The 24,265-nt window shown below is 46.5% G+C and overlaps 1 protein-coding gene across 1 annotated transcript in view; it reads left to right on the top strand.

Annotated features, from left to right (window-relative positions):
- The window catches only part of MACF1 (microtubule actin crosslinking factor 1), a 348,186-nt gene that overhangs the window by 16,167 nt on the left and 307,754 nt on the right, over positions 1-24,265 (top strand). Inside the window, exon 2 of the mRNA XM_083369263.1 lies at positions 7,219-7,500. Coding sequence (XP_083225389.1) covers positions 7,219-7,500 — 282 coding nt within the window. The remainder of the gene's footprint in view (positions 1-7,218; positions 7,501-24,265) is intronic.

The following is a 24,265-nucleotide window of genomic DNA, read 5'->3' as shown; positions in this document are numbered from 1 at the left end:
AAATCATGCAAATGTGTCATGATTCAAGAGAGATTATGGTGGAACTCCCTGAGAGCTCAGGGAACACATTAATTTGGATTGTGATTGACTTATTCTCCAAGAAGATTCATTTCATCCCTTCTCAAAAGATCACAACAGCCAAAGCATTGGCAAAGATGTTTCTACACCACATTTACCACTTACATGGGGCACCGCAACGCATTATCTCAGATAGAGGGGTCCAATTCATGTCAAAGTTCTGGAGAGCTTTTCTGGACCTCCTAGAAACCAAAGACTTAGTTTTAGTCACCATCCTCAGACGAATGGTGGGACAGAATGAACAAACTCAGTATTGGAGCAATAGTCCCAAAGGTGCTTTTTTCACAAGGCAACTGGACTTTCTTGTTTTTCTTTCAAGACGCTTTGCTTCTCATTCAAGAAGCTTTTTCAGCTCTGACTGGATGGTGGGGAATAGCAGGATTTACACTCCTTGCAGACAGCTGGTCATTTGCATTCTTTTAGCAAGTCATTGAAGCCCCTGGAGGCTTATCTGTGTTCTCAGGGCCACCTGAGTAGTGCAAATAGGTGTGGAGCCTTCTTGGAACTGTTGAAAGGACTGTGTTATAGACTGAAGATAGATGATGTCGTATCCCTCCCCCTCTGTTGAGAGAGGGCTGTTCAATTTTGACATAGATGGCCTCTTTGACCCCTCTTTCATACCAGCGGTCCTCTCTGTCCAGAATGTGAACCATACTGTCTTCGAAAGAATGGTCTTTGTCTTTTAAATGCAGATGGACTGCTTAATCTTGTCCTGATGGGTTTGTTCTCCTATGTTGTGCCATGTCTTTATGAAATGGTTGTTTTGTTTCCCCAATGTACAGATCTGCACATGGCTCACCGCATTGTACTTCATGTACCATGTTGCTCAGTTTGTGTCTGGACAAGACTTTAACCCCATGCCTGAACTACCAACCAAAGATCTCACGAACCTCTCTTTAAAACAATGGATCAATCAGTTAAAAAATACCTGGCCTGTAGTGCACAAAGCCCTTGCTGATGCTAGAGCAGCTGACAAAAAGAGAGTAGAGCCTAAACCATTCCTCATTGGGGATCATGTATGTTTGTCCACCCGATTCCTACAGTCACTGCAGCCCTTAAAAAAGTTAGGACCAAAATATATAGGGCATTTCCCCATAAAATTATTAACCCGGTCGCTGTGGAGCTAGAATTACTAAAGTCCTTGAGAAAGGTTCACCCTATGTTCCATTGCAACCTGCTAAAATCAGAGGTGGTGTCACTCTTAAGACCTGCACCTCCTCCACTACGCAAACCTATTATGGTAGAAGGAGAACAGCATTTTGAGATTAAGGAAACCCTAGAGTCACGAACGGACTTGGGGTTCACCCAATACCTGGTAGGATGGAAAAACCTCCCGGCACCCAGAATGAGTGGGTGCAAAAGAACCATATTAAAGCCCCTAAGTTACTCAAGCATTTTCATGACCGCTACCCGATAAACTAAGATGAACACTTTATTTCTTCTTTCTCATTTTCTCTTCTCCAAATGGATCTTTCCTTCTTTTAAGGGGGGCAGCTTGTCAGGTCCCTATCAGAATGCTGCCATTCCAAGGGGAGGGGGAACACGAGTTATTGTGGATTGAGGATGTTTCTAAATTGTGTATCTGTATGGGAAATAGGGAGGGGAAAAGAGCCCTCAGGGCCATCTGCTTTGACTCTGGCCAGCTAGAAAGGACAAGGCACCAGAGGATGGTTGGTTATCACCCTTTCGGCTGAAAAGTTCTTACATCTTTGCACCAGTGGACTAGCTCCTGATGGACTCGGGCTGGGTAAATGGGACTTTTAACTTAATCCTTTTGTGGGGGAACTTCAGATTCTGCCTTACTTCTCTGCAATCACTTTCTCTTAGTAAAAGATCCTTTTTGAAATGAGTCATGCATTCCTGAGGGGGCAGCTGAGGCAGGACTTCACACCCGGCCTGTTTTAATTTAGAGCTCAGAGAAAGCCAGCCAAGTCCTGCCTCCCATGGAAACAATGTCAGCTTCTACAGCTCAATTGCTGGTGGCCCCCGTTGGCCCCTGAAGAACAGGAGAGGTTGGCCCACGTGGGTTCTTGCTCCAAGCTGGCTCACCTGCCCTTTTGTTCCTACTGGCTCAAGGAACGTGGGGGCACCGGATGGGGCAATTTAGCAGTCTGCATTTGGGCTGTTTTGAGGAAGCAGAGAAAGGGGTAATTTCCCAGGCAGATCGTGGCCCCCGCGATTGGAAGCCCAGGCATTGCTGCAGTGGAGGCGGGTGGGCTTGCCAGAGGAGACCGAACTACCGTTCCCACCATCCCTCAGAGACGCGGGCAGGCACCGCAGGAGTTGGGGCTCAGCGCCATCCGGAGATTCCTGGCCGTCCGGCTCAACTCCGCCTCGACGGTCGGTCTTCCCGATCCCTTGAGCAGGCGGGGTCTCCTTTCGCAGCCAGCGCGGCCCCGGATTGGCGTTTCTGGGATTCTCTCTCGCTTCTCCGGAGGACGGCGCCGCGGGCCCGGGGAAGCCGGTCGGCGGGAAAGGCGCCCTCCCCCCCCCCGGCAGCCGCTCCAGCACCCCGCAGCGCGCATCCCGGCCGGAGCTGCCGCGGGCGCATGCTCGGAGCCCCGCCCGCCGCGGACTCCCCCGGGCTGCCAGCCCCGGCATCGACGGCCGGGGGGGGCAGCCACCGCTCAGCAGCGCCAGGATCGGCGGCGCCAGGCCGGGGGGGGGGGTAAGGCGGGTGTCTTCTGACTGCCGTGCCTGGGGCGGGGGGCTCACCGGAGGGCCGCTCCTCCTCCGGGCCCCGCGGAGCCCCGCCCGCGCCCAGCCTGGCTTCGGCGGGGGCGTCGCGGGGCGGGCCGGAGGCAGCGGCGGGCGGCGCCTGTGCGGCAGCGGCGGGGGCGGCGGCGGGAGGAGGGAGGCGGCCGGCTGGCAGGCAGGTCTCTCGCCGGCTGACTCGCCCGCTCGCTCGCCGGGCTCCCGGCTCTGGCTCGGCCGTCGGGAGAGCGCGGAGTGGCGTCCAGGGCAGCGGCTCGGTAAGCTGGGCGGCGGCCCCTCCGCCTCACCGCGGCAGCCGAGCCGAGCCGGGGCGGCGGCGGCTTGGCGCGCCCTGCGAGCGGAGGCTGCGGGCGGCGCGGCAGCCCCTCCGGCCGGGAGAGGGGGAGGCTCCGCGGAAGCCGCCGGCCGCTTCTCCTTCCCCCGCCGGCAGCGAGCGCTCCTCCGGTGGCGGCGAGGAAGCCCCCCCGCCTCTGCCGCTGGCGCTGCGGCCCCGGATGGGACGGGCTGGGGGGAGGCTCGGAGGGGCTTGGGGACCCCCGCGGTCGGGAAGGAGCGCCCGGGGGTGCCTGCCGGGGACAAGCGCCGTTTTCCCGGCGGTTCTGGAGTGGGTGTGTTCCCAGGAAATCGGGACATTTTGGGGGGGAAAGGGTGGGGGAGAGCTGATGGCGCTCGAAGCGCTTCCTCCCGCTGGTGATTTTATACGGGAATGTGTGACAATTCGATGGAAAAAGGGATTTCCCTCCCACCCTTTGGGCTGAAGCTCCGAAATGTGCGAGGGTCTTTGTTCTCTACCGTTACCCGTATTAAATTGTTTACTAATACAGCGTCCACCTCTCGTTCTTAATTCCGGCATTTTAATTATGCCCGTGATCAGGAAGCGAAAGCCCCGCGACCTCGGTAATCTTAACGTCCAATTGTTCTGTATATACCGGTAGATGCCACTTCTGGAGGGAGCAGTTTCTAGTGTTGTTGCTATTGTGGTTCCTCCATCACATTTTAATACTGTTTTGTTCCTGATGTTCCTGTGGTGTAAAATCCTGGGTTGGTCTAAATGTGATTAATCTGATTGCAGGGGGGGTTAACACCCCAGCATTCGTGTATGTATGTTACTGAATGTTACGCTATATGTTATACAAAGCAAGATCCCCCCCCCGTTTGGTTCCAGCGATGGGGGGACTGGGGTGGGAGGGAGACATTGTTCAGCACATTCCATTTAGTTAATTAAAAGGGGGGAGGACATCAAAGCGGCAGATTTGTCTGCTTGAGGCCAAGCCGTGCAGTCTCAGGGAATAGTTTGGAAGCATTTCTGCCCAAAATGAGGGATGCTCCATCCTCCCCGCCTGCCCTCCCTTTCCTTCCTTTTCTCACTGAGCATCTTGGATAATAAAAGGGGCCAAAGGCATTCCTTTCAGGACCACCACCACCCCTCCCAGGCTGTGGGGCACAGGTGTAATAAATAAAATGTGCATAATGGTGGCACATAAAGGAGCTCCATCTTCCTGCAAGGATTTAGGAGAGGAAGTGAGGGGGCACCTGAGAGAAAAAAATGTTAAATATCTTTAGCACCAATTTGGACAATGCTGGCTTTGTTTTCCAAAGCTGCTAAGCTGCCCAGATCTGTAAGAATCATACAGGGCTTAATTTGGGCTTTCTGGGCTCTGGGATTTGTTTCTGGGTCACGTTTCTACTTGTAGCAAGCCCATGAGAGACTCACAATGTGCATGAGGGACCCGGTCAAGAAATCCAGCACTTCAGAAAGCGGCTTCTTTGTGTTTGTCATCGCATTTGATCTGTGAAACCTCGGGAGCTGCATCCCCTCCGGCATTGTAGGCTATGGGGGTGGTGTATCGCTGTCCCCCTATAGTTGCGCCACCCGAGGCAAGTGGGCCTAGCTAGGCCAGTGAGCTGGGCATGCTTTGCCTTGCTCTAAGGATGTCAGAATCCCTCCTGCCCCAGCTCTCCCCACTCCTGCCCCATTTGCCTTAGAACAAAGCTGCACCTTTGCCGGAGAGTCAGTCCTGAAAGGAGGCAGAGCTGACACTGGATGGGGAAGCCTCTCAAAGCCTATTTCAGAGCAGGAATTCTCCTCCTGGTGCTTTCTTATCCCTGCTTATTGTTATTTTGTGTGTGTGAATTGGGTGGGGGAGGTGGGAGATGAGTCCCAAATAGCAATTCAGAATTGTACCAGTGGATCGGTGGCACTGACGCCCTGCCTGGTTTCTTGATCTCCTAGCAGAGGCTACAGAGAGAAGGTGAAACCAAATCAGCGACTGGTGGTGCCTCATTTCCACAACTTATTCATTTATTTACCCAGTTTATATGGCTGGCCATCCCAACAAGTGACTCTGAGCATGAACTTGGTTCCTGAATTAATTTACTTTCTCAGTTGGGGCCTGTGTTCCCATACAGGCTAAATCAAAATAATAGCAATGATTAAAAATCTAGTCACACTTAGCATTTGGGGCAGAGCAGCCACTAGATCTGCAGTGACCTGGTTTGGTGTCTCATGTGAACACAACCCCTAAAGAATGGCTCAGTGGATGAGTTCTTTTAGATGAGTGGCCTTTCTGCACACACTGCTATACCCTGATGGGAGTCTGGGGTGAGACTGTCCTAAAATGAACATTATGGCTTTCTGGCCCACTTGAGTTCCATGGGCAAAAATGAGGGCTTGAATTGTTGGGAAGGAAAGTGAATGAAACACTTTTCTGCCACATTTAATGCATTTTAGTACATTCTGAACGTCATCTGTGTGCTCACGATGGTTCCACCAGCTGCATTAATTTGTTATCTGCACTCCAAGCCCCCTAAGAGAGTGGAGGCCATCCTGAAGGAGAGTCTAAAGCAAGTGATGTCGAGCTGGCCATGCCCACCCAGTAGGCCATGCCGATCCTAGCCACGCCCACCCAGTAGGCCACACCCATCCTAGCCACACACACACACACACCGGCAACCATAATGCTGATGTGGCCCTCAATGAAATTGAGTTTGACATCCCTGATGTATCCTGAAGAAACGTTATTTGGACTCCTGCATTTTCTAAACTAAACTGAACTAGGGGGACTCTCCCTCATTCAGCAATCCTGAATTAAAATATTCTGAGAGAGGGGAAAAATATCTTTGGGTTAAGTTCCATCTCCTGCCTAGACAAAATTCCCATTTGAACTCTTTATAGTTGGAATAAGTTTGCTCAATCCCCCATCATCCCAGGATAATGGAGTGAGGCAGCCAGAGTGTGAAAGATGCTAAATGCACAAGGTTATTAATTAGCACAATAATTGGAGCAGTGTCTTTAAAAGCCTTAAGGCTTTTTGTTTTTGCACAGAGAGGCTATGTTCAAGCAACACACTTAGCTTGCTAAATTTGTGGGCTTTAGATAATACAACCAAACCTGAAAAAGCCAAATGGCCTGGATCCAGAAGGCATGCTAAACCACACGTATACACACCAAGCAAAGTTAACACCAACTAAGAACATCCTGTGAGAATCCAGATAGTAGCAGTTTAATTAACTTAATTAGGGCTGTGAAGTGAATCCAGCTAGAATGCTTTCTTCTGGGTGCAGCCTGGAGGTCAGCTCGATGGTCCATCCCAACTGTGAAGGCTGATCCTTGCCATTCCCTCCATTACAAGGCACTGTCTGGAAAAGAGGGCAGCTCTGCTTGAGTTAGAAGGTGACAGCCAATAGAGCTTTCCTTTGGGTCTTGGGCTGCCTGGGAAGAGTCAGTTGAAGTGTGCCACAATGGCAAGAATGCATCAGAACCATTTCCGGGCCAGTTCAGATGCAGACATCTGCCCCAATGGAAAAGGTGGGTTTGCTCTGGGTCCCTTCTATTCATCTTACGGGACCCAGGCTAAGAGAAGAGCAGGCAGAACCTGGGGTGGAGTTAAGAGAAAACTCAGTCTGGAATCCTTACATGTTCACAAATGATCCAAATCCAGCCCCTCTTGAACTCTTAAATCTAACACCAATTTAATCCTGACCATTAGTTGACCAGATTCTTGTGTATGGGCTTGAGCAATAAATCTTGTGAACTGGAGTATGTGTGATCCTGATTCCTTATGCCTGACACCTAGGAGTTGCGGTTTTCTCTGCCCAGCTCCTGTCTAATGGAACACCTTTCCCATCCCGCAGATAAGGAGGACCCTTCATGGCGAAGATGGTGTGTTCTTGGATCTTGGCTATTTGTGTGTTTGTTTATTTTAACAAATTGCATTATGTTGTCTTCTGGTTCTTAATCTTCTGTTCATTGACTAGAGGTACTGTTGTGAGATTGACACCTATACAAATCATTTAAACAAACAAATAAATGGTTTCTTTAGATAGCCACCGCCTGAGCATTGCAAAGGGTGTAGCAGCTGCTTGGATGGCAAGCAATTTTTGTCTGCCTCTTTTCAGCCTTCTGACTTTTCTGTCTCCTGATAGGTTGGTGGTTTCCAAGGTTCAGCAGCACCTCTGGGCTTGCCGGGGTCTTCCTCCCCGGGGCCATGTCTTCCTCTGACGAAGAGACGCTCAGCGAGAGATCCTACCGGAGTGAGCGGTCCTGCAAGAGTGAACGGTCGTACCGCAGTGAGCGGTCTGGCAGTCTCTCTCCTTGCCCTCCAGGGGATACTTTGCCCTGGAACTTACCTCTTCATGAGCAGAAGAAGCGGAAGAGTCAGGACTCCATTCTGGATCCAGCAGAGAGAGCTGTTGTCAGAGTAGCTGGTAAGGAAAATAGTTCTCTCCCCAAATTTAAGCAGGTGGTTTCAGAAGATGAGAGATCTACAGGCAGTAGGGTTCCTCTGGACGGTTTCTCCAGTCCTTCAGATTTGGTGGCATCATCCTTTCTGCAGTGGGTCCTACAAATACTCAGAATAGAAGTTCAGAAACTGGGTGCCTTTCCTGGAAGGTTGTTTGAAATGTCAATAGTCTTAAGGACATCCGAGAAGAGAGGAAGGGAGAGCATAAGCAGGGGGAGAAAACTACTTTCAACGAAGGGCCTGAGAGAGACACAGGGACGCCCTAGATGTCCTCTGGGGAGTGGATTGGTTAAGTTACCTTTGCTTCTATGCACAATATGTGTGCTGCAAAAACATCATTTTGCCACCCAATATGGTGGGCTTTGGATACTTCAAAAATCCTTCAAGTGTCTTTCTATTGCCTATGCACAATAGGCAATTTTGGGAAGCCATGATGTCAGTTGGGTCATGCCATTATCCCAGGTGTGACATGAAGATGTGTTAGACACATCATGTCAATGATGTATGGCACATGGTTTGGGTTATTTGTATGATGTACAGTGATGTACTGATTTTATTTCTTCTTATAAGATGGATGCAGCTTGCTACAACCAGCTTATCTTACTTAAAAATAAGGGAAAGCATTTCTTGGTGTCAGTACTTTGGATTTTACATATGTGCAGATTTTCTTGACTGATCATTTCCTTGTTTACTGCTCAGGAATTGTTTTCTTTCCAGTTTTGTAGGGTGGCTGATGGGGCGTTGTGTGTGTGTGCGTGTGTGTGTGTGTGTGTGTGTGTGTGTGAGAGAGAGAGAGAGAGAGAGAGAGAGAGAGAGAGAGAGAGAGAGAGAGAGAGAGAAATGTCAAATGGTGGTCATGACTGCACAAATGGAGCTCTGCCATTTCTTACTATGCTTTGGAAGGGATGCAGGTACAAAATGTAATCATAGCCATCATCTTGGCTTGTTTAATACTCTTGCATATTTGTAAGAATTTCAATCTGGGCCCTGTAATCTTTTCTAGGACAAATATATGCTGCTTCTGTATTTCCTGACTATTGTGAATATAAACTGAGATCCCTTGAGGGATTAATTGATTGAGTTTTGATCGATTAGACAACATGAATGAAATGCAGTTACTAAGACCTTGGGAAGGTTTTGCAAACTACCAGTGTCTATGCATCAGGTCCCAAAGCATTTACTCATGAAAAGTAAAGAAGTAGTAAATGAAAATGCCCAGCAAGCCAACCAAAATCAAGATAACCCAAAGTCAGGAATCTGATTTTTTCCAGAAAAGGTAGGTATGAAATGTTTTCATTTTGAAGTCTAGCTCCACATTTGGGCATAAAACAACCTTTAGCCGCCCCCTGCCCCCCCGAGGTTGATTAATGAAGAGAAGATCTTTGTACTCAGAAGCTGAGGATGGTTGGACTTGGATAGTTCAACTTAGGAGAATCCCAGGACTGCAGGCTTGATAGGGAAGTTGAAAAAACACTTTGAAAACTGACGATGACAGACCCCTTCTTAATTGCTGCCAATAAAGCTATACATGTGAATTCATGAAGTTGATCAACTTTTGCTTTATAGTGTTTGCATGAGGCATGTTTCATTTAGTAAATATGAAATAAACAAGATTCCTGGAGATAGCAGGTTAGTCTTGTCCCTCCTGCATCCCATCATTGTATCTAACATATTCTTGAATACACCCTTGAAAAATTCCAGGAAGGACAACCTCAGTGCTGTGGCCATCCACACAGAGGGAGGAAGTGATTGCTTTCTGAGGAGGCTGCCCTGGCCCTCGGCTAATTTTACGGCTGGGTTCCAAAGACTAGGGATGATCTTTAGAGCAGGACATCAGGTTTAGAAGACCCACCATGCGCTATGTGAACCTGACCTGGGTTTATTGCCCAGGAGCTGCTCTGTGTGTCAGCCTATCTCAAAGAACTGGTCTTCAGGATCAGAAATGGAGCCTTCTCAGTGGTTGCTCTCTGGATCTGGACTCTTATGAAACGACGTTTGCCTTTCTTCACCTCTCCTTCTAATAACCTGCTATAAAACATGTCCCTTTTTCAGTGATTCTCAGAGCATAAAATATTCCCTTTTAGAAGAGAATAGAATAGAATAGAGCTGGAAGGGACCTTGGATGTCCTCTAGTCCAGCCCCCTGCTCAAGCAGGAGGACCTATACCATCTCAGACAGGTGATTGTCCAGTCTCTTTTTTAAAACCTCCAGTGATGGAGCACCCACGATTTCTGCAGGCAAGCTGTTCCACTGGTTAATTGTTCTCACTGTCAGGAAGTGTCTCCTTAATTCCAGGTTGCTTCTCTCTTTGATCAGTTTCCAACCACTGTTTCTCGTCCTTCCCTCTGGTGCTCTGGTGAACCACCTGACCCCCTCTGCATTGTGGCAGCCCCTCAGATACTGGATCACTGCTATCATGTCTCTCCTATTTCTTCTTTTCTTTAAACTGGCCAAACCCAAGTTCTGCAGCCATTCTTCGTACGTTTGGTCTCCAGGCCTTTGATCATCTTAGTTGCTCTTCTCTGAATTTTGTCCAGACTCCCAACATCTTTTTAGTGATATGGTGACCAAAATTGGCTGCAGCATTCCAGGTGTGGTATTACTAGGGCTTTATAAAGTGGTACTAATACTTCGCATGATCTTGATTCTATGCCTTTGTTTATACAACCCAGGATTTTGTTAGCTTTTTTCGCTGCTGCTGCACAGTGCTGGCTCATAGCCAAGTGATCGTCCACTAGGACTCCAAGGTCTCTCTCACAGTTACTGCCTCCAAGCCAGGTCTCACCCAATCTCTATTTGTTCCTTTGGTTTTTCCTACCTAAATGTAAAACTTTGCTTTTCTCCACATTGAAACTCATTTTGTGGGATAGGGCCCATTGTTCAAGTCTGTCAAGATCTTTTTGGATCCTGAGTTTGTCTTCTGGGGTGTTGGGTACTCCTGCCAGTTTGGTGTCATCTGCAAATTTGATTTGTATTGGTCAAGATTGGATACGTGTCCTCTTACCATTTTCTTGCTTATTTTGATTTTTGTTTCTAGAATGTCTTTTGCAGTGGGTTTTTGGTGTGTTGAGCTATGGTTTCTTTTTGTGTGAAGACTGATGCAAAGTATGAGTTAAGCACCTCTGCTTTTTCCCTGTAGCCTGTAATTTCCTTGACATCTTCTCTCTTTAGTGGGCCTAGAGTTTTCTTGACTTTTTCTTGTTGTTAATGTGTTGGAAGAAACTTTTTTTATTGTCCTTGATTTCTATTGCAAGTCTTTGTTCATTCTAAGCCTTTGCTTTCCTGACTTCATCTTTGCATGTTCTGGTTGTTATGTGCCTCTCTTTCCATTTTTTGTATTTGTCCTTTTTTGTCTTTTAATTTGTTAGTGAGATCTTTGTGCAGCCATGCTGGTTTCTTCCTGGATTGTTGTTTTTCTTTCTCAATGGTATTGTGTTGATATGGGCTTTTGTGATCGTGTTTTTCAGGGTTTCCCATGCTTCTTGGGTTGTTTTTCCCTTTAGGATTTTCATCCATGGGATCTTTCCCAGGTTCTCTCTGAGCTTGTCAGAGTCGGCTCTTTTGAAGTTTAGGACATCGGTTGGGTTGTTTTGATTGCTAGTCTTTGCATTATATTAAATTCCAGTATGGCGTGGTCACTTTCACTCAAGGTTCTGGCAATTTCAATTCCCTCTATCACTTCTTCTCTGTTAGTAAGAATTAGGTCCAGTATAGCTTTACTTCTAGTTCCCTCCTCCATCTTTTGGGGGATAAAGTCGTAGGCTGGGTTGGTTAGGAATCTCTTTGACCTCCCGCTCACTGCAGACTTTGTCTTCCCCTTGACATCTGGATAGTTGAAGTCTCCCATCACTACTGTGGTATGCTTCCTGCATACATTTGTTAACTGGCTGACAAAGAGTTCATCTATTTCTTCTGGTTGGTTGGGTGGCCTGTAATATACACCTATGGCAATGTTACTTTTTTTCTCTGTTATATTGACCCATATGCATTCTGGAGGGATTTTATCTTTGATCACGTGCATTTCTGTAGATATGTAGTGTTCTCTTACATACAGTGCAACTCCCCCTCCTCTTTTTGTAGACCTGTTTTTTTTTAACAATTTGTATCCATCCAGGTTTTGTTTTCATTGTCTATCTAAATTATTTTTTTATGGTTGTTTTTTCTTAAAATCTTATTTCTCTGCTGTTTGGAAATTTTATGGATACTTTTTGAATACATTGCTGCTATTAAATTGTTTTTATATGTTGAGGTATGATTTTGAGGTATCTTGTTGAGCAAAGGACTATTTTGGCCTCCACCCATCACAATGGGGGTGGAGTGGGGGGATATCACTGGAGAAGCCCCCTGTGGTATTCTTTTCTTTTTTCCTTCTTATAAATATTTGAGGATTGTTTTATTTTACTGCTTGTTTGTTAAAAGGGTAAAAATCCATCATAATTTGGTCATTTTGTTCAAATTTCAAAAGTTGTGAAAAGGCACTTGGGATTTCCCGGAGCAGAGTTGTGATGAGGCAGTCCTACAATAAAGAATGTTGAAAATTGGATTAAAAATGAAATTGACTTAAAATAATTTGGAAAATTGACCAAACTGGGAGAAGGATCTCTTCATTTATTTCTAAGATGAATCTAGGATAATTTCCTTGATTGAAATTATTACCAGTAAGCTTGTGCAAATCTTGTATTCATGCAGAATTTTAAATTCGAGAAAAGAATAACAGAATGACAGAGTTGGAAGGGACCTTGGAGGTCTACTAGTCCAACCCCCTGCTCAAGTAGGAGACTATGGTGAAAAAATGGTGAAAATCTTTTCACAATGGTGAAAAAAGTAAGGTTCTACATTTAGACAAGAAAAACCAAATGCACAGGTGTAGTATAGGATAGTACCTTGCTCAATAGTAGCAACTGTGAGAGCGATGTTGGAGTCCTAGTGGACAATCACTTCAACATGAGCCAGCCATGTGCTGCAGCTGCCAAAAAGGCCAACACTATGTTAGGCTGCATTAACAGAGGGATAGAATCAAGATCACGTAAAGTGTTAATACCACTTTACAAGGCCTTGGTAAGGCCACCCTTGGAATACCGCATCCAGTGTTGGTCACCACGAAGGAAAAAAGATGTTGAGACTCTAGAAAGAGTGCAGAGAAGAGCAACAAAGATGATCAGGGGACTGGAGGCTAGAACATATGAAGAACAGTTGCAGGAATTGAGTATGTCTGTGTAATGAAGAGAAGGACAAGGGGGGACATGATAGCAGTGTTCCAATATCTCAGGGTCTGCCACAAAGAAGAGGGAATCCAGCTATTCTCCAAAGCCGGCAGAAGAAGAAGCAACGGATGGAAACTAAGCAAAGAGAGAAGCAATCTAGAACTAAGGAGAAATTTTCTGACAGTTAGAACAATTAAATCTGTGGAACAACCTGCCTCTGGAAGCTGTGAATGCTCCAACACTGGAAGTTTTAAAGAAGAGACTGGACAGCCATTTGTCTGAAATGGTATAGGGTTTCCTGCCTGAGCAGGGGGTTGAACTAGATGACCTCCAAGGTCCCTTCCAACGTCGTCGCCGTCATCATCATCATCATCATCATCATCATCATCTTATTATTATTATTATTATTATTATTATTATTATTATTATTATTATTATTATTATTATTATTATTATTATTCCATTCCAGACAAGTGGCTGTCCATTCTCTTTTTAGAAGCTTCCACTAATAGAGCACCTACAACCTCTGGAGGCAAGCCATTCCACTGACAGATTGTTCTGTCAGGAAATTTCTCCTTAGTTCCAGGTTGCTTTTCTCCTTGATTAGTTTCCATCCAATGCTTCTTGTCTTGCCTTCTGGTGCTTTGGAGAATAGTTGACCCCCCTCTTCTTTGTGGCAGCCCCTCAAATATTGGAATACTGCTATCATGTTGCCCCTGGGTCTCCTTTTCACTAGACTAGACAAACCCAATTCCTGCAACTGTTCTTCATAGGTTTTAGCCTCCAGTCCTCTAACAATCTTTGTTGCTGTTCTTTTCATTCTTTCCAGAGTCTCAACATCTTTTTTATAATATGGTGACCAAAACTGGATGTGGTATTCCAAGTGTGATCTTATTAAGGCTTTATAAAGCGGTACTAACACTTCATGTTATCCTGATTCCATCCCTGTTAATGCAACCTAGATTGCATTGGCTTTTTGGCAGCTGCTGCACATGGCTGGCTCATATTTAAGTGACTGCCCACCAGGACTTCAAGATCCCTCTCACACTTGCTACTGTTGAGCCAAGTTTCACCTAATTTGTACCTGTACATTTGATTTTTCTTGCCTAGGTCAATATTGCCTCAGTTTTTGATAGTGGAACCACATCATTTCCTTTAAATGAAAATGGAAAAATATTATGGTTTATTTGTTGAATTCACAAGGATGATGGCCACCTGGGCCCCTCTGTCTTTTTACTGCGAATGAATCACTTGACTGAATGAAGCTGAGTGTAGAACAGAGACTGATGGAGAAGCCTGAAGAGACCTGACAGATAGATTCTTCTGAGCAATGACCTCGCTTTCTTTGACAGTGATGTTTTTCAGCCCACAAACCAAGTTTCGGAGACAGTTTTGCCAAAGAAAACCATGGTTTGCCTTAGGCATTTAGCGCCAACAGCCTTTCACCTGGCTGCCAGAATCTTCACCCTTCTTAGGGAGGTTTGGGCTGGACAAATCCTTTAGAAATGAAATGGTTGTCTCTGGGGAAAGTGGGAAAAGGTATCAGCTTATGAGCCACATAATACTTCGGGATATACTTAAAAATATGCGGAGCATCTTTTTTCCATATTTAAAACAGGGTGCTATGAATAAGCAAATGGGGAAAGGAAGGGAAGCGAAGCGAAAGAAGAAGAGAGAGGGCAAGGAAAGGGAAAAAAAAGAGAAGGGATGATCATTGGATGTGAAATAAAAGCTTCTCTGGCTGTAGGAAATAAATATCTGAAGCTCACTTCCAGGTTTTTTCTTACCTGAAACTGCTGTAAATTCTGCTTTCTCTTTCTTGTGCTTTCTGTTTCCTGAGAAAGCTTTTCTCTTTCTCACATTCTTCACAAAAGCTGCACCGTCACTCTCCAAGGAGCGAAACTCTTGGCCATTTTCCTATGTCTTTCCAGCTGCTGAGGAAGGGAAGGAGGAGAGGGCATGTGATTTAAACAGGACAGTTTGAGCGGGAAGATTAGAGTTCTTGGTGCAACACCTTGTTGTGGAAGGGAGTTTTGAAGGGAGACAATCTGTGTGGAAGAGCAGGCTGCCTGAGCAAAAATGCAGGCCCCAAGGCTGCCTTCTTTCCCTCCATCTGCCTATCATCTCTACCTTCGCACCCACCTACCTACCCATCTCAGCCCCAGCCAAGTTTCCCTGTTCCAGATTTGGTTTCCTGTAGCCAATTATGCTTCCTTTTACTTCAGAAGCTGGGGATGCCCTCGAGCAGAGCAGCCCCCCCCCCCGCCGCCAGTGTTGGCAGTGTTCCCCCTCTGGATGTGTTCAACACATTGTGCAGGACTGGTCAGCTCCTCCTGCTAAAAGAGGCCGAGGGCTGACCCACTTGGTATCAGGGAGAAAGTTCTCTCACCACTTTTCTGCTGGAAGAGATTTATTTAACTATTTGCTACCTATTCTCTAATGAATGAGTCTGCCCTGCCAGTGATTGCTTGGTATTCAGAGCTCAACTTTCTCTGCTTTGGTTAAACCATTTACTCAACAGTTTATTGGACACACTTGGAGCTTTTTAAAACTATGTGAAACTTTCTTTGAGAGTCTTTAGTTACCTGACAGGAGCAGTTTTATTTCTCTCTAAAGACTAAAGCATTGTCTGGGGCAAAAAGAGCTTCTGTCATTTTGCCTAAACGCAAACTACAGGGGGAAAAATCATTTTTTTAAATGGCAAACTTTAGTCTGATGTAACGTTCCCACCGCTTCAAATTCTACTTTGGGCAGATTGTGTGAAGACTCAGCTTTCTAGGGAAGGCTTCAGTGCTAGGAAAAGGGGAAGGAGAGAGAAAAAGAGGATGAACAGCAGGAAGGTGGATGGACTCAATTAAAGTGGCAATGGGGACACCATTGGGAGGTCTGGAGGACCCGGTTGGGGACAGATCATCCTGGAGAAAATTTGGTTTCTATCTGGTTGCTAAGAGTCATCATCAACCTGATGGCACACGGTGATTCCATGCAAAGACTTGGCTCTTTTGGAAAAGACTCTGATGCTGGGAAAGGAAGGGAAGGGCGGCCAGCAGTGGCAATGAGAGCCCCATTGGAAGAGCTAGCTCAGGGGTAGGCAACCTCGGCTCTTTTATGACTCATGGACTTCAACTCCCAGAATTCCTGAGCCAGCACGGTTGAAGTCCATGAGTCATAAAAGAGCCAAGGTTGCCTACCCCTGAGCTAGTTGAAGAAAAATCTATCTACTGGGATGCTACACGTCAGCAGTGATTTGATGGCACATAATAATTCAACATTTAGAGCATGAAGTAACTAGCATATTTCAAGTAAAGTATTTCTGAACAGGTCCATTGGAACCAATGGGATAAGGAGCAGGATGCTCTTTGCCAGGTGTTTACACCTCCCAGCCTCTGGAGCTCCTGGTCTTCTTTAACGACTTTTCTCTCACTCTTCAGGGTTCAGTCAGACAAGAAGTTTTAGCTGTTAACATCCTCTTCCAAGAAGCATTTTTGGCTCTATTGGCCTCTGATCAAGTGTTTCTCTTTGGAAAGTTGCTACGTTTCATCTCATCCAAATTGAGCTGTGCTGTGAGGGGATTTCCCTCTGAACTAAATAGTTTAGTCATAGTCACCACCTTAATAAAAGGGAGTGATTGAGTCTGGAGAAGGCAGTTTAAAATAAAATAGCACAGAGGTGAGAGAAGATCGTAAGGAGGAGAGCTACATTTTTCTAGTTAAACTGGAAAAGGGTGAGAGGAAGAATTTGAGATGAGAATAGTCTGAGAGCAAGAAGCCCCTGTAATTCTTCTTCAGGTTCACATCTAAAAAAAGTAGTGCTAAAAGAGATTGTACAAATCTGACAGTCCTTTCATTAGAAGTGAGCACATCATCCAGATGTGTGCATCCAAGAGCAGCCACTGAGCAGAGCTTCCAGTTCACCCACCCACCCGGTTCCTTCCCCCCCCCGCAGCTGGGACAGGAGATGCAGGCCCTGGGGGGCAGCACAATCCCTGGGGGGGGCAGCGCCCATTGTGGCGCCATCTTGTTAATTCCTGGGACGTCTCCCGGGTCACCTTCAAAGTGCCTGTTGTGAAACCTTCCAAGTGCAACTCTGGGAGTCTGAAAAGTGGAGCAAGGCCCCTTCGGAGCCATAAATTTCCTCTCCAGCCCAGTGCCAGGGCCAGACAGGAGAAGCAAAGAACTGGCATGATGAATGCAGCGTTTGTCTCCTTTCTCCTGAACCTTCCATTTTCCTGGTACGGCTCCCCCCCCCCATTCTTTCTCAGTTGAATCCATCTCTGTCCCGTGTTAATGCCTTAACTTTTCTTCTTCTGATTTATTCCTGGTCTGAAATGGCTGGGCTTGCAGTCTCCCCGCTCCCACACCTACTGCAAACAGTCTTTGTGCTGCCTTGCGGCTCTAGCACTCTGCATCACCCTGCAGGGAGGGGCAATTTGGCTGCCCAAAGTTGTTGCTGGGCCCCTGGACCCTTGTTTGCTGCAGGAGAGCTCTTTCATCAGCCCCAGTGTCCTTCTTGGTGGAGTTTTAGTAGGGCAATGTTTAACAATCAAAGGACACCCCCCCACACACCTGCCCCCACCAAGCCTGGCTGAGCAATTTTCTTCTGGCAGACAGCCATACTTTAAGGTAATAACATGACAATTTTCTTTTCCAAATTATTATTTGGAATTTCCAAGTTCAAACAGACTGACATCTGGAACACAACATGCAGATATCACAACAGTTGGAGAAGAGCAAGTTTTAAATGTGGTAATACCAAATGACACAAGAGCTGGAAAATATGGTAAAACTTCATATTGAAATATGGAGGTTGTGGAATAAACCGTCAAAAGGTTTTCCCATAATTATTGGAACATCAGGAGTGTAAAAATAGAATTGCCAAAGCTGCTGACGCAATTATTTACCCTCAAAACATTTAGTTTACAAAAGACAGTTTTGCTTGGAACCACCATGGCATTTGGACAGCAATTAGGCCTTGGGATAACACTTGAAGTGACCGGCATTTGCTGAATATTCTTCAGGAGAGGCCCTATAATAGCCACAATAATAATAAGGCTTTTGAGATAATATGGCCAGAGGTGTATTTATGGACTTTCCTGAAAGATGTTAAGTATTGGGTTAAGGGGTGACATGGGTCTCTCTTATTGTATTTATTTATTAGATTTCTATTCTGTTTCTATTACTTTATAAGTAACTCAAAGTGGCAAACACACCCAACACACCTTCCTCCTCCTATTTTCTTCACAACTGCTACCCTGTGAGGTGGGTTGAGAGAGAGGGACTGGCTCAAAGTCACCCATTTGCCTTTCATGTCTAAGCCGGACCCAGAACTCCCGGCCTCCCAGTTTCTAGATCGGTACCTTTATCACTGCATTATGCAGGCTCTTTTGTCTTCGGTCTGGGCTGAGACTCTGCCCTCTTGGGAGCCATCTGCTCCTTCTTCCCAAACATCTCCTGCCTGAAGAGGCTGCTGCATTCTGCCCAGCAGGCCCCGGGGTCAACTGCCAAGGTGCAGAGAAAGAGGCCATCAAAGAGCCTTTTACCACAATGTTGCACTGAACGAGAGCAACAGCCCCTTCTGCATCTCCTAGGACCAGCTTCCTATGTATTGCCTCAACGGCGATTACTCCCCTCTCCATGCCAGCCTGGCAGTCAGTCACAGGGGGAGGGAGGGGCATAGCTATAAAGTAATAGCTGATTCCCCTCAGAGTCACAATCTTTGCTCTTCAACATTCCCCCTCATTCCACCCCCCCAAAGGACAGATTTCCATAAAGGAAAGTGTGGGTGGGGCTGCCTCCAGGGTGGATTATTCCTGAAGCATTTCTGCCAAGATCATGGCCTCCAGCTGCCCTGTCTTTGAGAGGGATGGATGGATGGATGGATGGATGGATGGATGGATGGATGGATGGATGATGTGCTGTCAAATCATAGCCGATTCTTAGCAAACCCATTGTTGAAGGAAAAGTCTTCATCGTGATTCATCCAAGGCAGGGATAAACAACATGGCACTGCTTTACAGTAGAAAGAAGGTTACAGTTTATTGCAGAGGAGAGCCAGACAGAAAGATGGTTCTAGCAGAAAAAGGACTGAGCACATGTAGGGAGTGGGTTTTTAAACCCTCTGGAGCCTTTTGTTTGGAGTTATTTCCTGTGTCACATATTCTGACCTGAGTCTGGGTGTGCCTTTCTGGCATTCTTGTTGGTTGTGGGTCAATCCTTTTGTCCCAAGGTCGTATCCTGCTTTCCTGGGGCTGGGGTATGTAGATTTTAGGTCTTTTCCTACGCTTCCAGCTCCAACCTTCCTGATGGTTTACATTTGCATGTCTATAGAACTGGTTTTCTGCTTGGGGGAAGGAAACTATTAAGAAAACAGGGCATGCTTTCCTGGTTCTTCAATATCTTTTTAGGAAATATATTTTTCTGCCCTTTGAATATTTCCTTCTCTGGAGAGTTGACTTCCCACACCATTGATAGGTTTTCTCCATGCATTGGAAGGGACAAGTATCAATATGTCAAGATTTGAAAGAAGGGGACTATGGACTACTCTGCTTACCCTTCTCAGGGTGCTGGGACTACAACTCCCATCAGCAGTGCTGGAAGCCCATGGAAATGGTAGCAGTCTGGGGAAGACTAGAGTAGATCCAAAAGGGCTAAAGAAGAGGATTGATCCCTGTAAAATGAGGGAGATCCATTTTGCCAGATTGGAGAAAGGAGTTTTTCCACCAAGTAAAGAGCTTTGGAACAAAGCGGGGTTGACATCCATGCCTAGGAATATAATCTCGTTCTTTTGATCCTTAAAAGGAGCGACACCTTTCCAGACTTTCTGCATTTCCTGTGCCTGGCACAGTCCGTGTATTTCTTCATGGATCTATTAGCAAATCTGAAGAGCAGAATCTCTCAGGCTGTGCAGTGATGCAGATTTGAAAGGGAAAACCTGATGGAAAGTGGGTGCATCTGGGTGAAGGCCTGACGCCAGGCAATGCCCCCCCCCCCGCCTGGATCCCAGGAGGAGATTTGCAGCGAGGTGCCTGTGCTTCCAGGAAACGCTTGTGGCACTGACAGTCTCCCTCCTCCCTTGCGGAGAGTTAGGTCCCTGCCACAGGAGTCTTTCAGTTGTCTGGGCTAGTGGGAGGAGGGGTGAAGGAAGGGGCCAACATTGGGTGCAGGTAGTCCTCAAATTACAACCATAACTGAGCCCTGCAGTTATGATCAATCGTAAGTCATGACTGTCATAAAACAGTCATCACATAATTGAACCCAATTTTATGACTTTTTTTACAGTGGCCATAAAGCGAACATTGAGATCATTTAGCAAATGCCACTGTTGTTAAGCAAACCCATTGTTCCTTATGAGATGGCTTTTGCCGGAAACTGGAAATGAACACTGTTTTTTGGCAAAACCATCATAAATTGCGATCACCTGACTGGGGCATTGCAAGCCGCTGCAAATGAGGGCTGGTGGCTGAGTGTCCAAAATATATTCTCCTCCGGAATTTTAATTTAATTAATTTAATTTAATAACATTTATATACCGCCCTTCTCCCTGAGGACTCAGGGCGGTTCACAGGGCAGAATAAAATAGTGAATACAAACATTAAAAAAGAGATTAAACAAATTGCCCTAGTTAAAAACAATATAAATACAACACTAAAAACCCCAAGAAAAGTTAAAAAACAAAAAATAAAATAACCCCAACACTCCCCCTCAGGCTAGGCCGGCTTGTACAAACAGAAATGTCTTAAGATCGCGACGAAAGGAGCGAAGATCGGGCGCCATCCGGAGCTCAACCGGTAGCTGATTCCACAGCTCCGGAGCGCCCACAGAGAAGGATCTCCCCCTGGGGGCCACCAATCGACATTCTCTGATCGGTGGCACCCTGAGGAGGCCCTCTCTGTGGGAACGCACAGGGCGCAGGGAGCTTGATGCCGGCAGCAGATGTTCCCTGAGGTACTCCGGCCCCATGCCATGGAGTGCTTTAAATACCGTTACCAGTACCTTGAATCTCACCCGGAAGACAACTGGCAACCAATGCAGCTCACGGAGCAGAGGCGTAACGTGGGAGTATCGGGAGACTCCCAACACCACTCTCGCGGCTGCATTCTGTACCAGTTGGAGCTTCCGAGTAGTCCTCAAGGGCAGCCCCATGTAGAGAGCGTTGCAGTAGTCCAGACGAGAGGACACGAGCGCATGAGTGACCGTGCATAAATCGTCCCGGCTAAGATAGGGCCGCAACTGACGCACCAGGCGAACCTGTGCGAAGGCCCCCCTAGTCACGGCTCCTATATGGTCTTCCAAAGTGAGCCGTGAATCTAGGAGGACCCCCAAGTTGCGAGCCCTATCTACGGGGGGTAATAGTTCACCCCCCATAACTAGAGGTGGAATGTCCGAATAAACCCGGGACGAAGGTATGCAAAGCCACTCAGTCTTGTCGGGGTTGAGCTGGAGTCTGTTCCTCCCCATCCAGACCCGAACCGCCTCCAGGCAACGGGACATCACGTTGAGGGCATCACTGGGGTGGTTTGGGGTCGAAAAGAAAAGTTGGGTATCATCAGCGTACTGATGATACCCAACTCCAAAGCCACGAATGATCTCACCCAGCGGCTTCATGTAGATGTTGAACAGGAGAGGCGAGAGGACCGACCCCTGAGGAACTCCACAAATGAGAGACCTCGCGGTCGACCTCTGCCCCCCTGCCAACACCGACTGCGAACGTCCCAAGAGATAGGAGGAGAACCACTGTAAAACTGTGCCTCCCACTCCCAATCCCCTGAGACGCCGCAGCAAGATACCATGGTCGATGGTATCGAAAGCCGCCGAGAGGTCTAATAGGACTAGGACAGAGGAATGCCCCCTGTCCCGAGCCCTCCAGAGATCATTCACCAGCGCGACCAATGCCGTCTCCGTGCTGTGCCCGGGCCTGAAACCCGATTGGTACGGGTCTAGATAATCCACTTCATCCAGGACCAAAGGGAGCTGATGCGCCACCACACTCTCAACAACCTTCGCAAGAAAGCGAAGGTTGGAGACAGGACGAAAGTTGTTCAATACACCCAAACAAGTTGCCGCCTGTCAGTGTGTCCAATGTATGGGTGAAGCCAAAATATGGCTCAGAAGGTGGAGGCTTCCTATAGCTCTGTTCCAGCAAAACCTGTCTAATGATGTGTAGAAATGAGCAATTTCTCACATGGCTCAGATGGACCAATTGTTTATTCAAGCAAAATGGACAAAATGATGCCAGATATTAAGGTCGCCTCTGTACAAACTGGCTGGGTTTGCATAATGCACCAGTCAAAAATGTGGCGGGCAATTTATTCCCACGTCTCCAATGGCCCAGCTACCCCCTGGTTGGTCACTTCATCCACCCTCAGATGCTGAAGCACATTGGGGATGATGTCACCCTAGCCAGATTCTGGGGTGGGGGAATTATCCATCTCCCAACCGTTTCTGCTTGTTTAGAAAAGAGCCACAAAGATGGGCTGCTTAGAAAAGTCCTGCTTTCACAATTCCTCTTTAGATCTTTGCCTGGCGATGGGTAGGGGCGGCCACTGTCAGCGGTGCCCATCATACAGCCAATGGGAAGAGTTACTTTATGTAACTTTATGTGCTCTGCTTAGAGCTAAATCTGGCTGCTGCGAAATTAGTTGGCTGAATCAATTAATCCATCTTTGGAATTCCAGTGACAACCAATGGACACTCCCAACTGAATTAAATATGCAATGGAAACTGTGCATCATGCTGGTTAGTTTATGGTCCAACATGTTGTTGTGTGAACTTGAAACATTGGCTAAAGTAAAATACAATTAATTAATCATACAACCACCATCTCAGTTCAAACAACATACTCAACTATGGTTTGCTTAATCATATTTTACTGAATTAAACACAGCTGGCATGTTAAACAAACCCTAATTAACACAAAGAAGAGGGGGGTCAATGCCACAAAGAAGAGGGGGTCAAATTATTCACCAAAGCACCAAAGGGAAGGAGGAAAAACAATGTTTGGAAACTGAACAAAGAGAGAAGCAACCTGGAATTAAGGAGAAACTTCCTGACAGTGAGGACAATTAACCAGTGGAACAGCTTTGCCTTCAGAAATCATGGGCCCCCCATCACTGGAGATGAGGCTAGACAATCACTTGTCTGAGATGGTATAGTTTCTCCTGCTTGAGCAGGGGGCTAGACTAGAAGACCTCCAAGGTCCCTTCCAGATTCTATTCTATTCTATTCTATTCTATTCTATTCTATTCTATTCTATTCTATTCTATTCTATTCTATTCTACTCTACTCTACTCTACTCTACTCTACTCTACTCTATTCTATTCTATTCTATTCTATTCTATTCTATTCTATTCTATTCTATTCTAATTTTTAGTGACCAGAGTTACAGCAGCACTGCAAAAAGTGACTTATGACCAGCTTTCACACGACCATTGCACTATCCCTGTGGTCACATGATCAAAATTCAGCTGCTTGGCAACTGGCTCATATTTATGATGGTCGCAGCGTCCCGGGGTCACGTGATCCCCTTTTGCAACCTTCTGGCAATCAAAGTCCATTGGGAAGCCAGGTTCACTGAACAACCATGTTACTAACTTAACTGCAGTGATTCACTTAACAACTGTGGCAAGAAAGGTCATAAAATGGGGCAAAACTCACTTAACAACTGTCTCATTTAGCAACAGAAATTTTGGGGTTAAGGAGTATACTTTATGACTGCCATGTTTGCTTAATTTAATTTAATTTAATTTAATAATTTGATTTCTATACCGCCCTTCTCCCGAAGGACTCAGGGCGGTGAACAGGGCAATACACAATAAAAATCGAATACAAAAATTAAAAAGCCATTAAACATCATGCCCATAAAATCAATACATATTAAAGTTAAAACTAGTTTTAAAAACCCAACCCCATCTCGTCAGACCAGGCCAGCTTGTTCAAAAAAGAATGTTTTGAGATCGCGCCGGAAGGAGCGAAGGTCGGGGGCCATCCGGAGCTCAACCGGTAAGCGGTTCCAAAGGTCTGGCGCGCCCACAGAGAACACTCTCCCCCTGGGGGCCGCCAGTCGACACTCTTTGACCGACGGCACCCTGAGGAGGCCCTCTCTGTGGGAGCGCACTGGACGGAGGGAAGTTGACGCCGGCCGCAGGTGTTGCCGTAGGTAATCCGGACCCATGCCATGAAGGGCTTTGTAAGTCCTTTGTAACAACCACCGCAAAATAAGCTTGTAAAATTGGTCCTGGTAACACTGTAACTTGCTTTACAGCCATCATGATTTACGACTGTAATTGCAGGGTTCAGTTTAGGTTGTAACTGGAGGACTAATTGTGTATGGTTGCATATCTCAACAATGCATCCACAAACAAATTAAAATCAATGATCCATACAGTCACAGTTCAGGGTCAAGAGAAACACTCCCATTGTGCCACAGTAACAATAAACTGGCCAAGCAATTTCTTAGCAGAGCTTGTTAATGTTTTCGTCCAAATGCCTTGAAATTAGAAAGGCTAAGGGGGGGGGTCTGACTCTCCAA

Source organism: Vipera ursinii, assembly GCF_947247035.1.
Source record: "Vipera ursinii genome assembly, chromosome: 9".
NCBI lineage: Eukaryota > Metazoa > Chordata > Lepidosauria > Squamata > Viperidae > Vipera > Vipera ursinii.
Note: the sequence above shows the minus strand (reverse complement) of the source record. Positions and strands in the feature narration are given on the sequence as shown.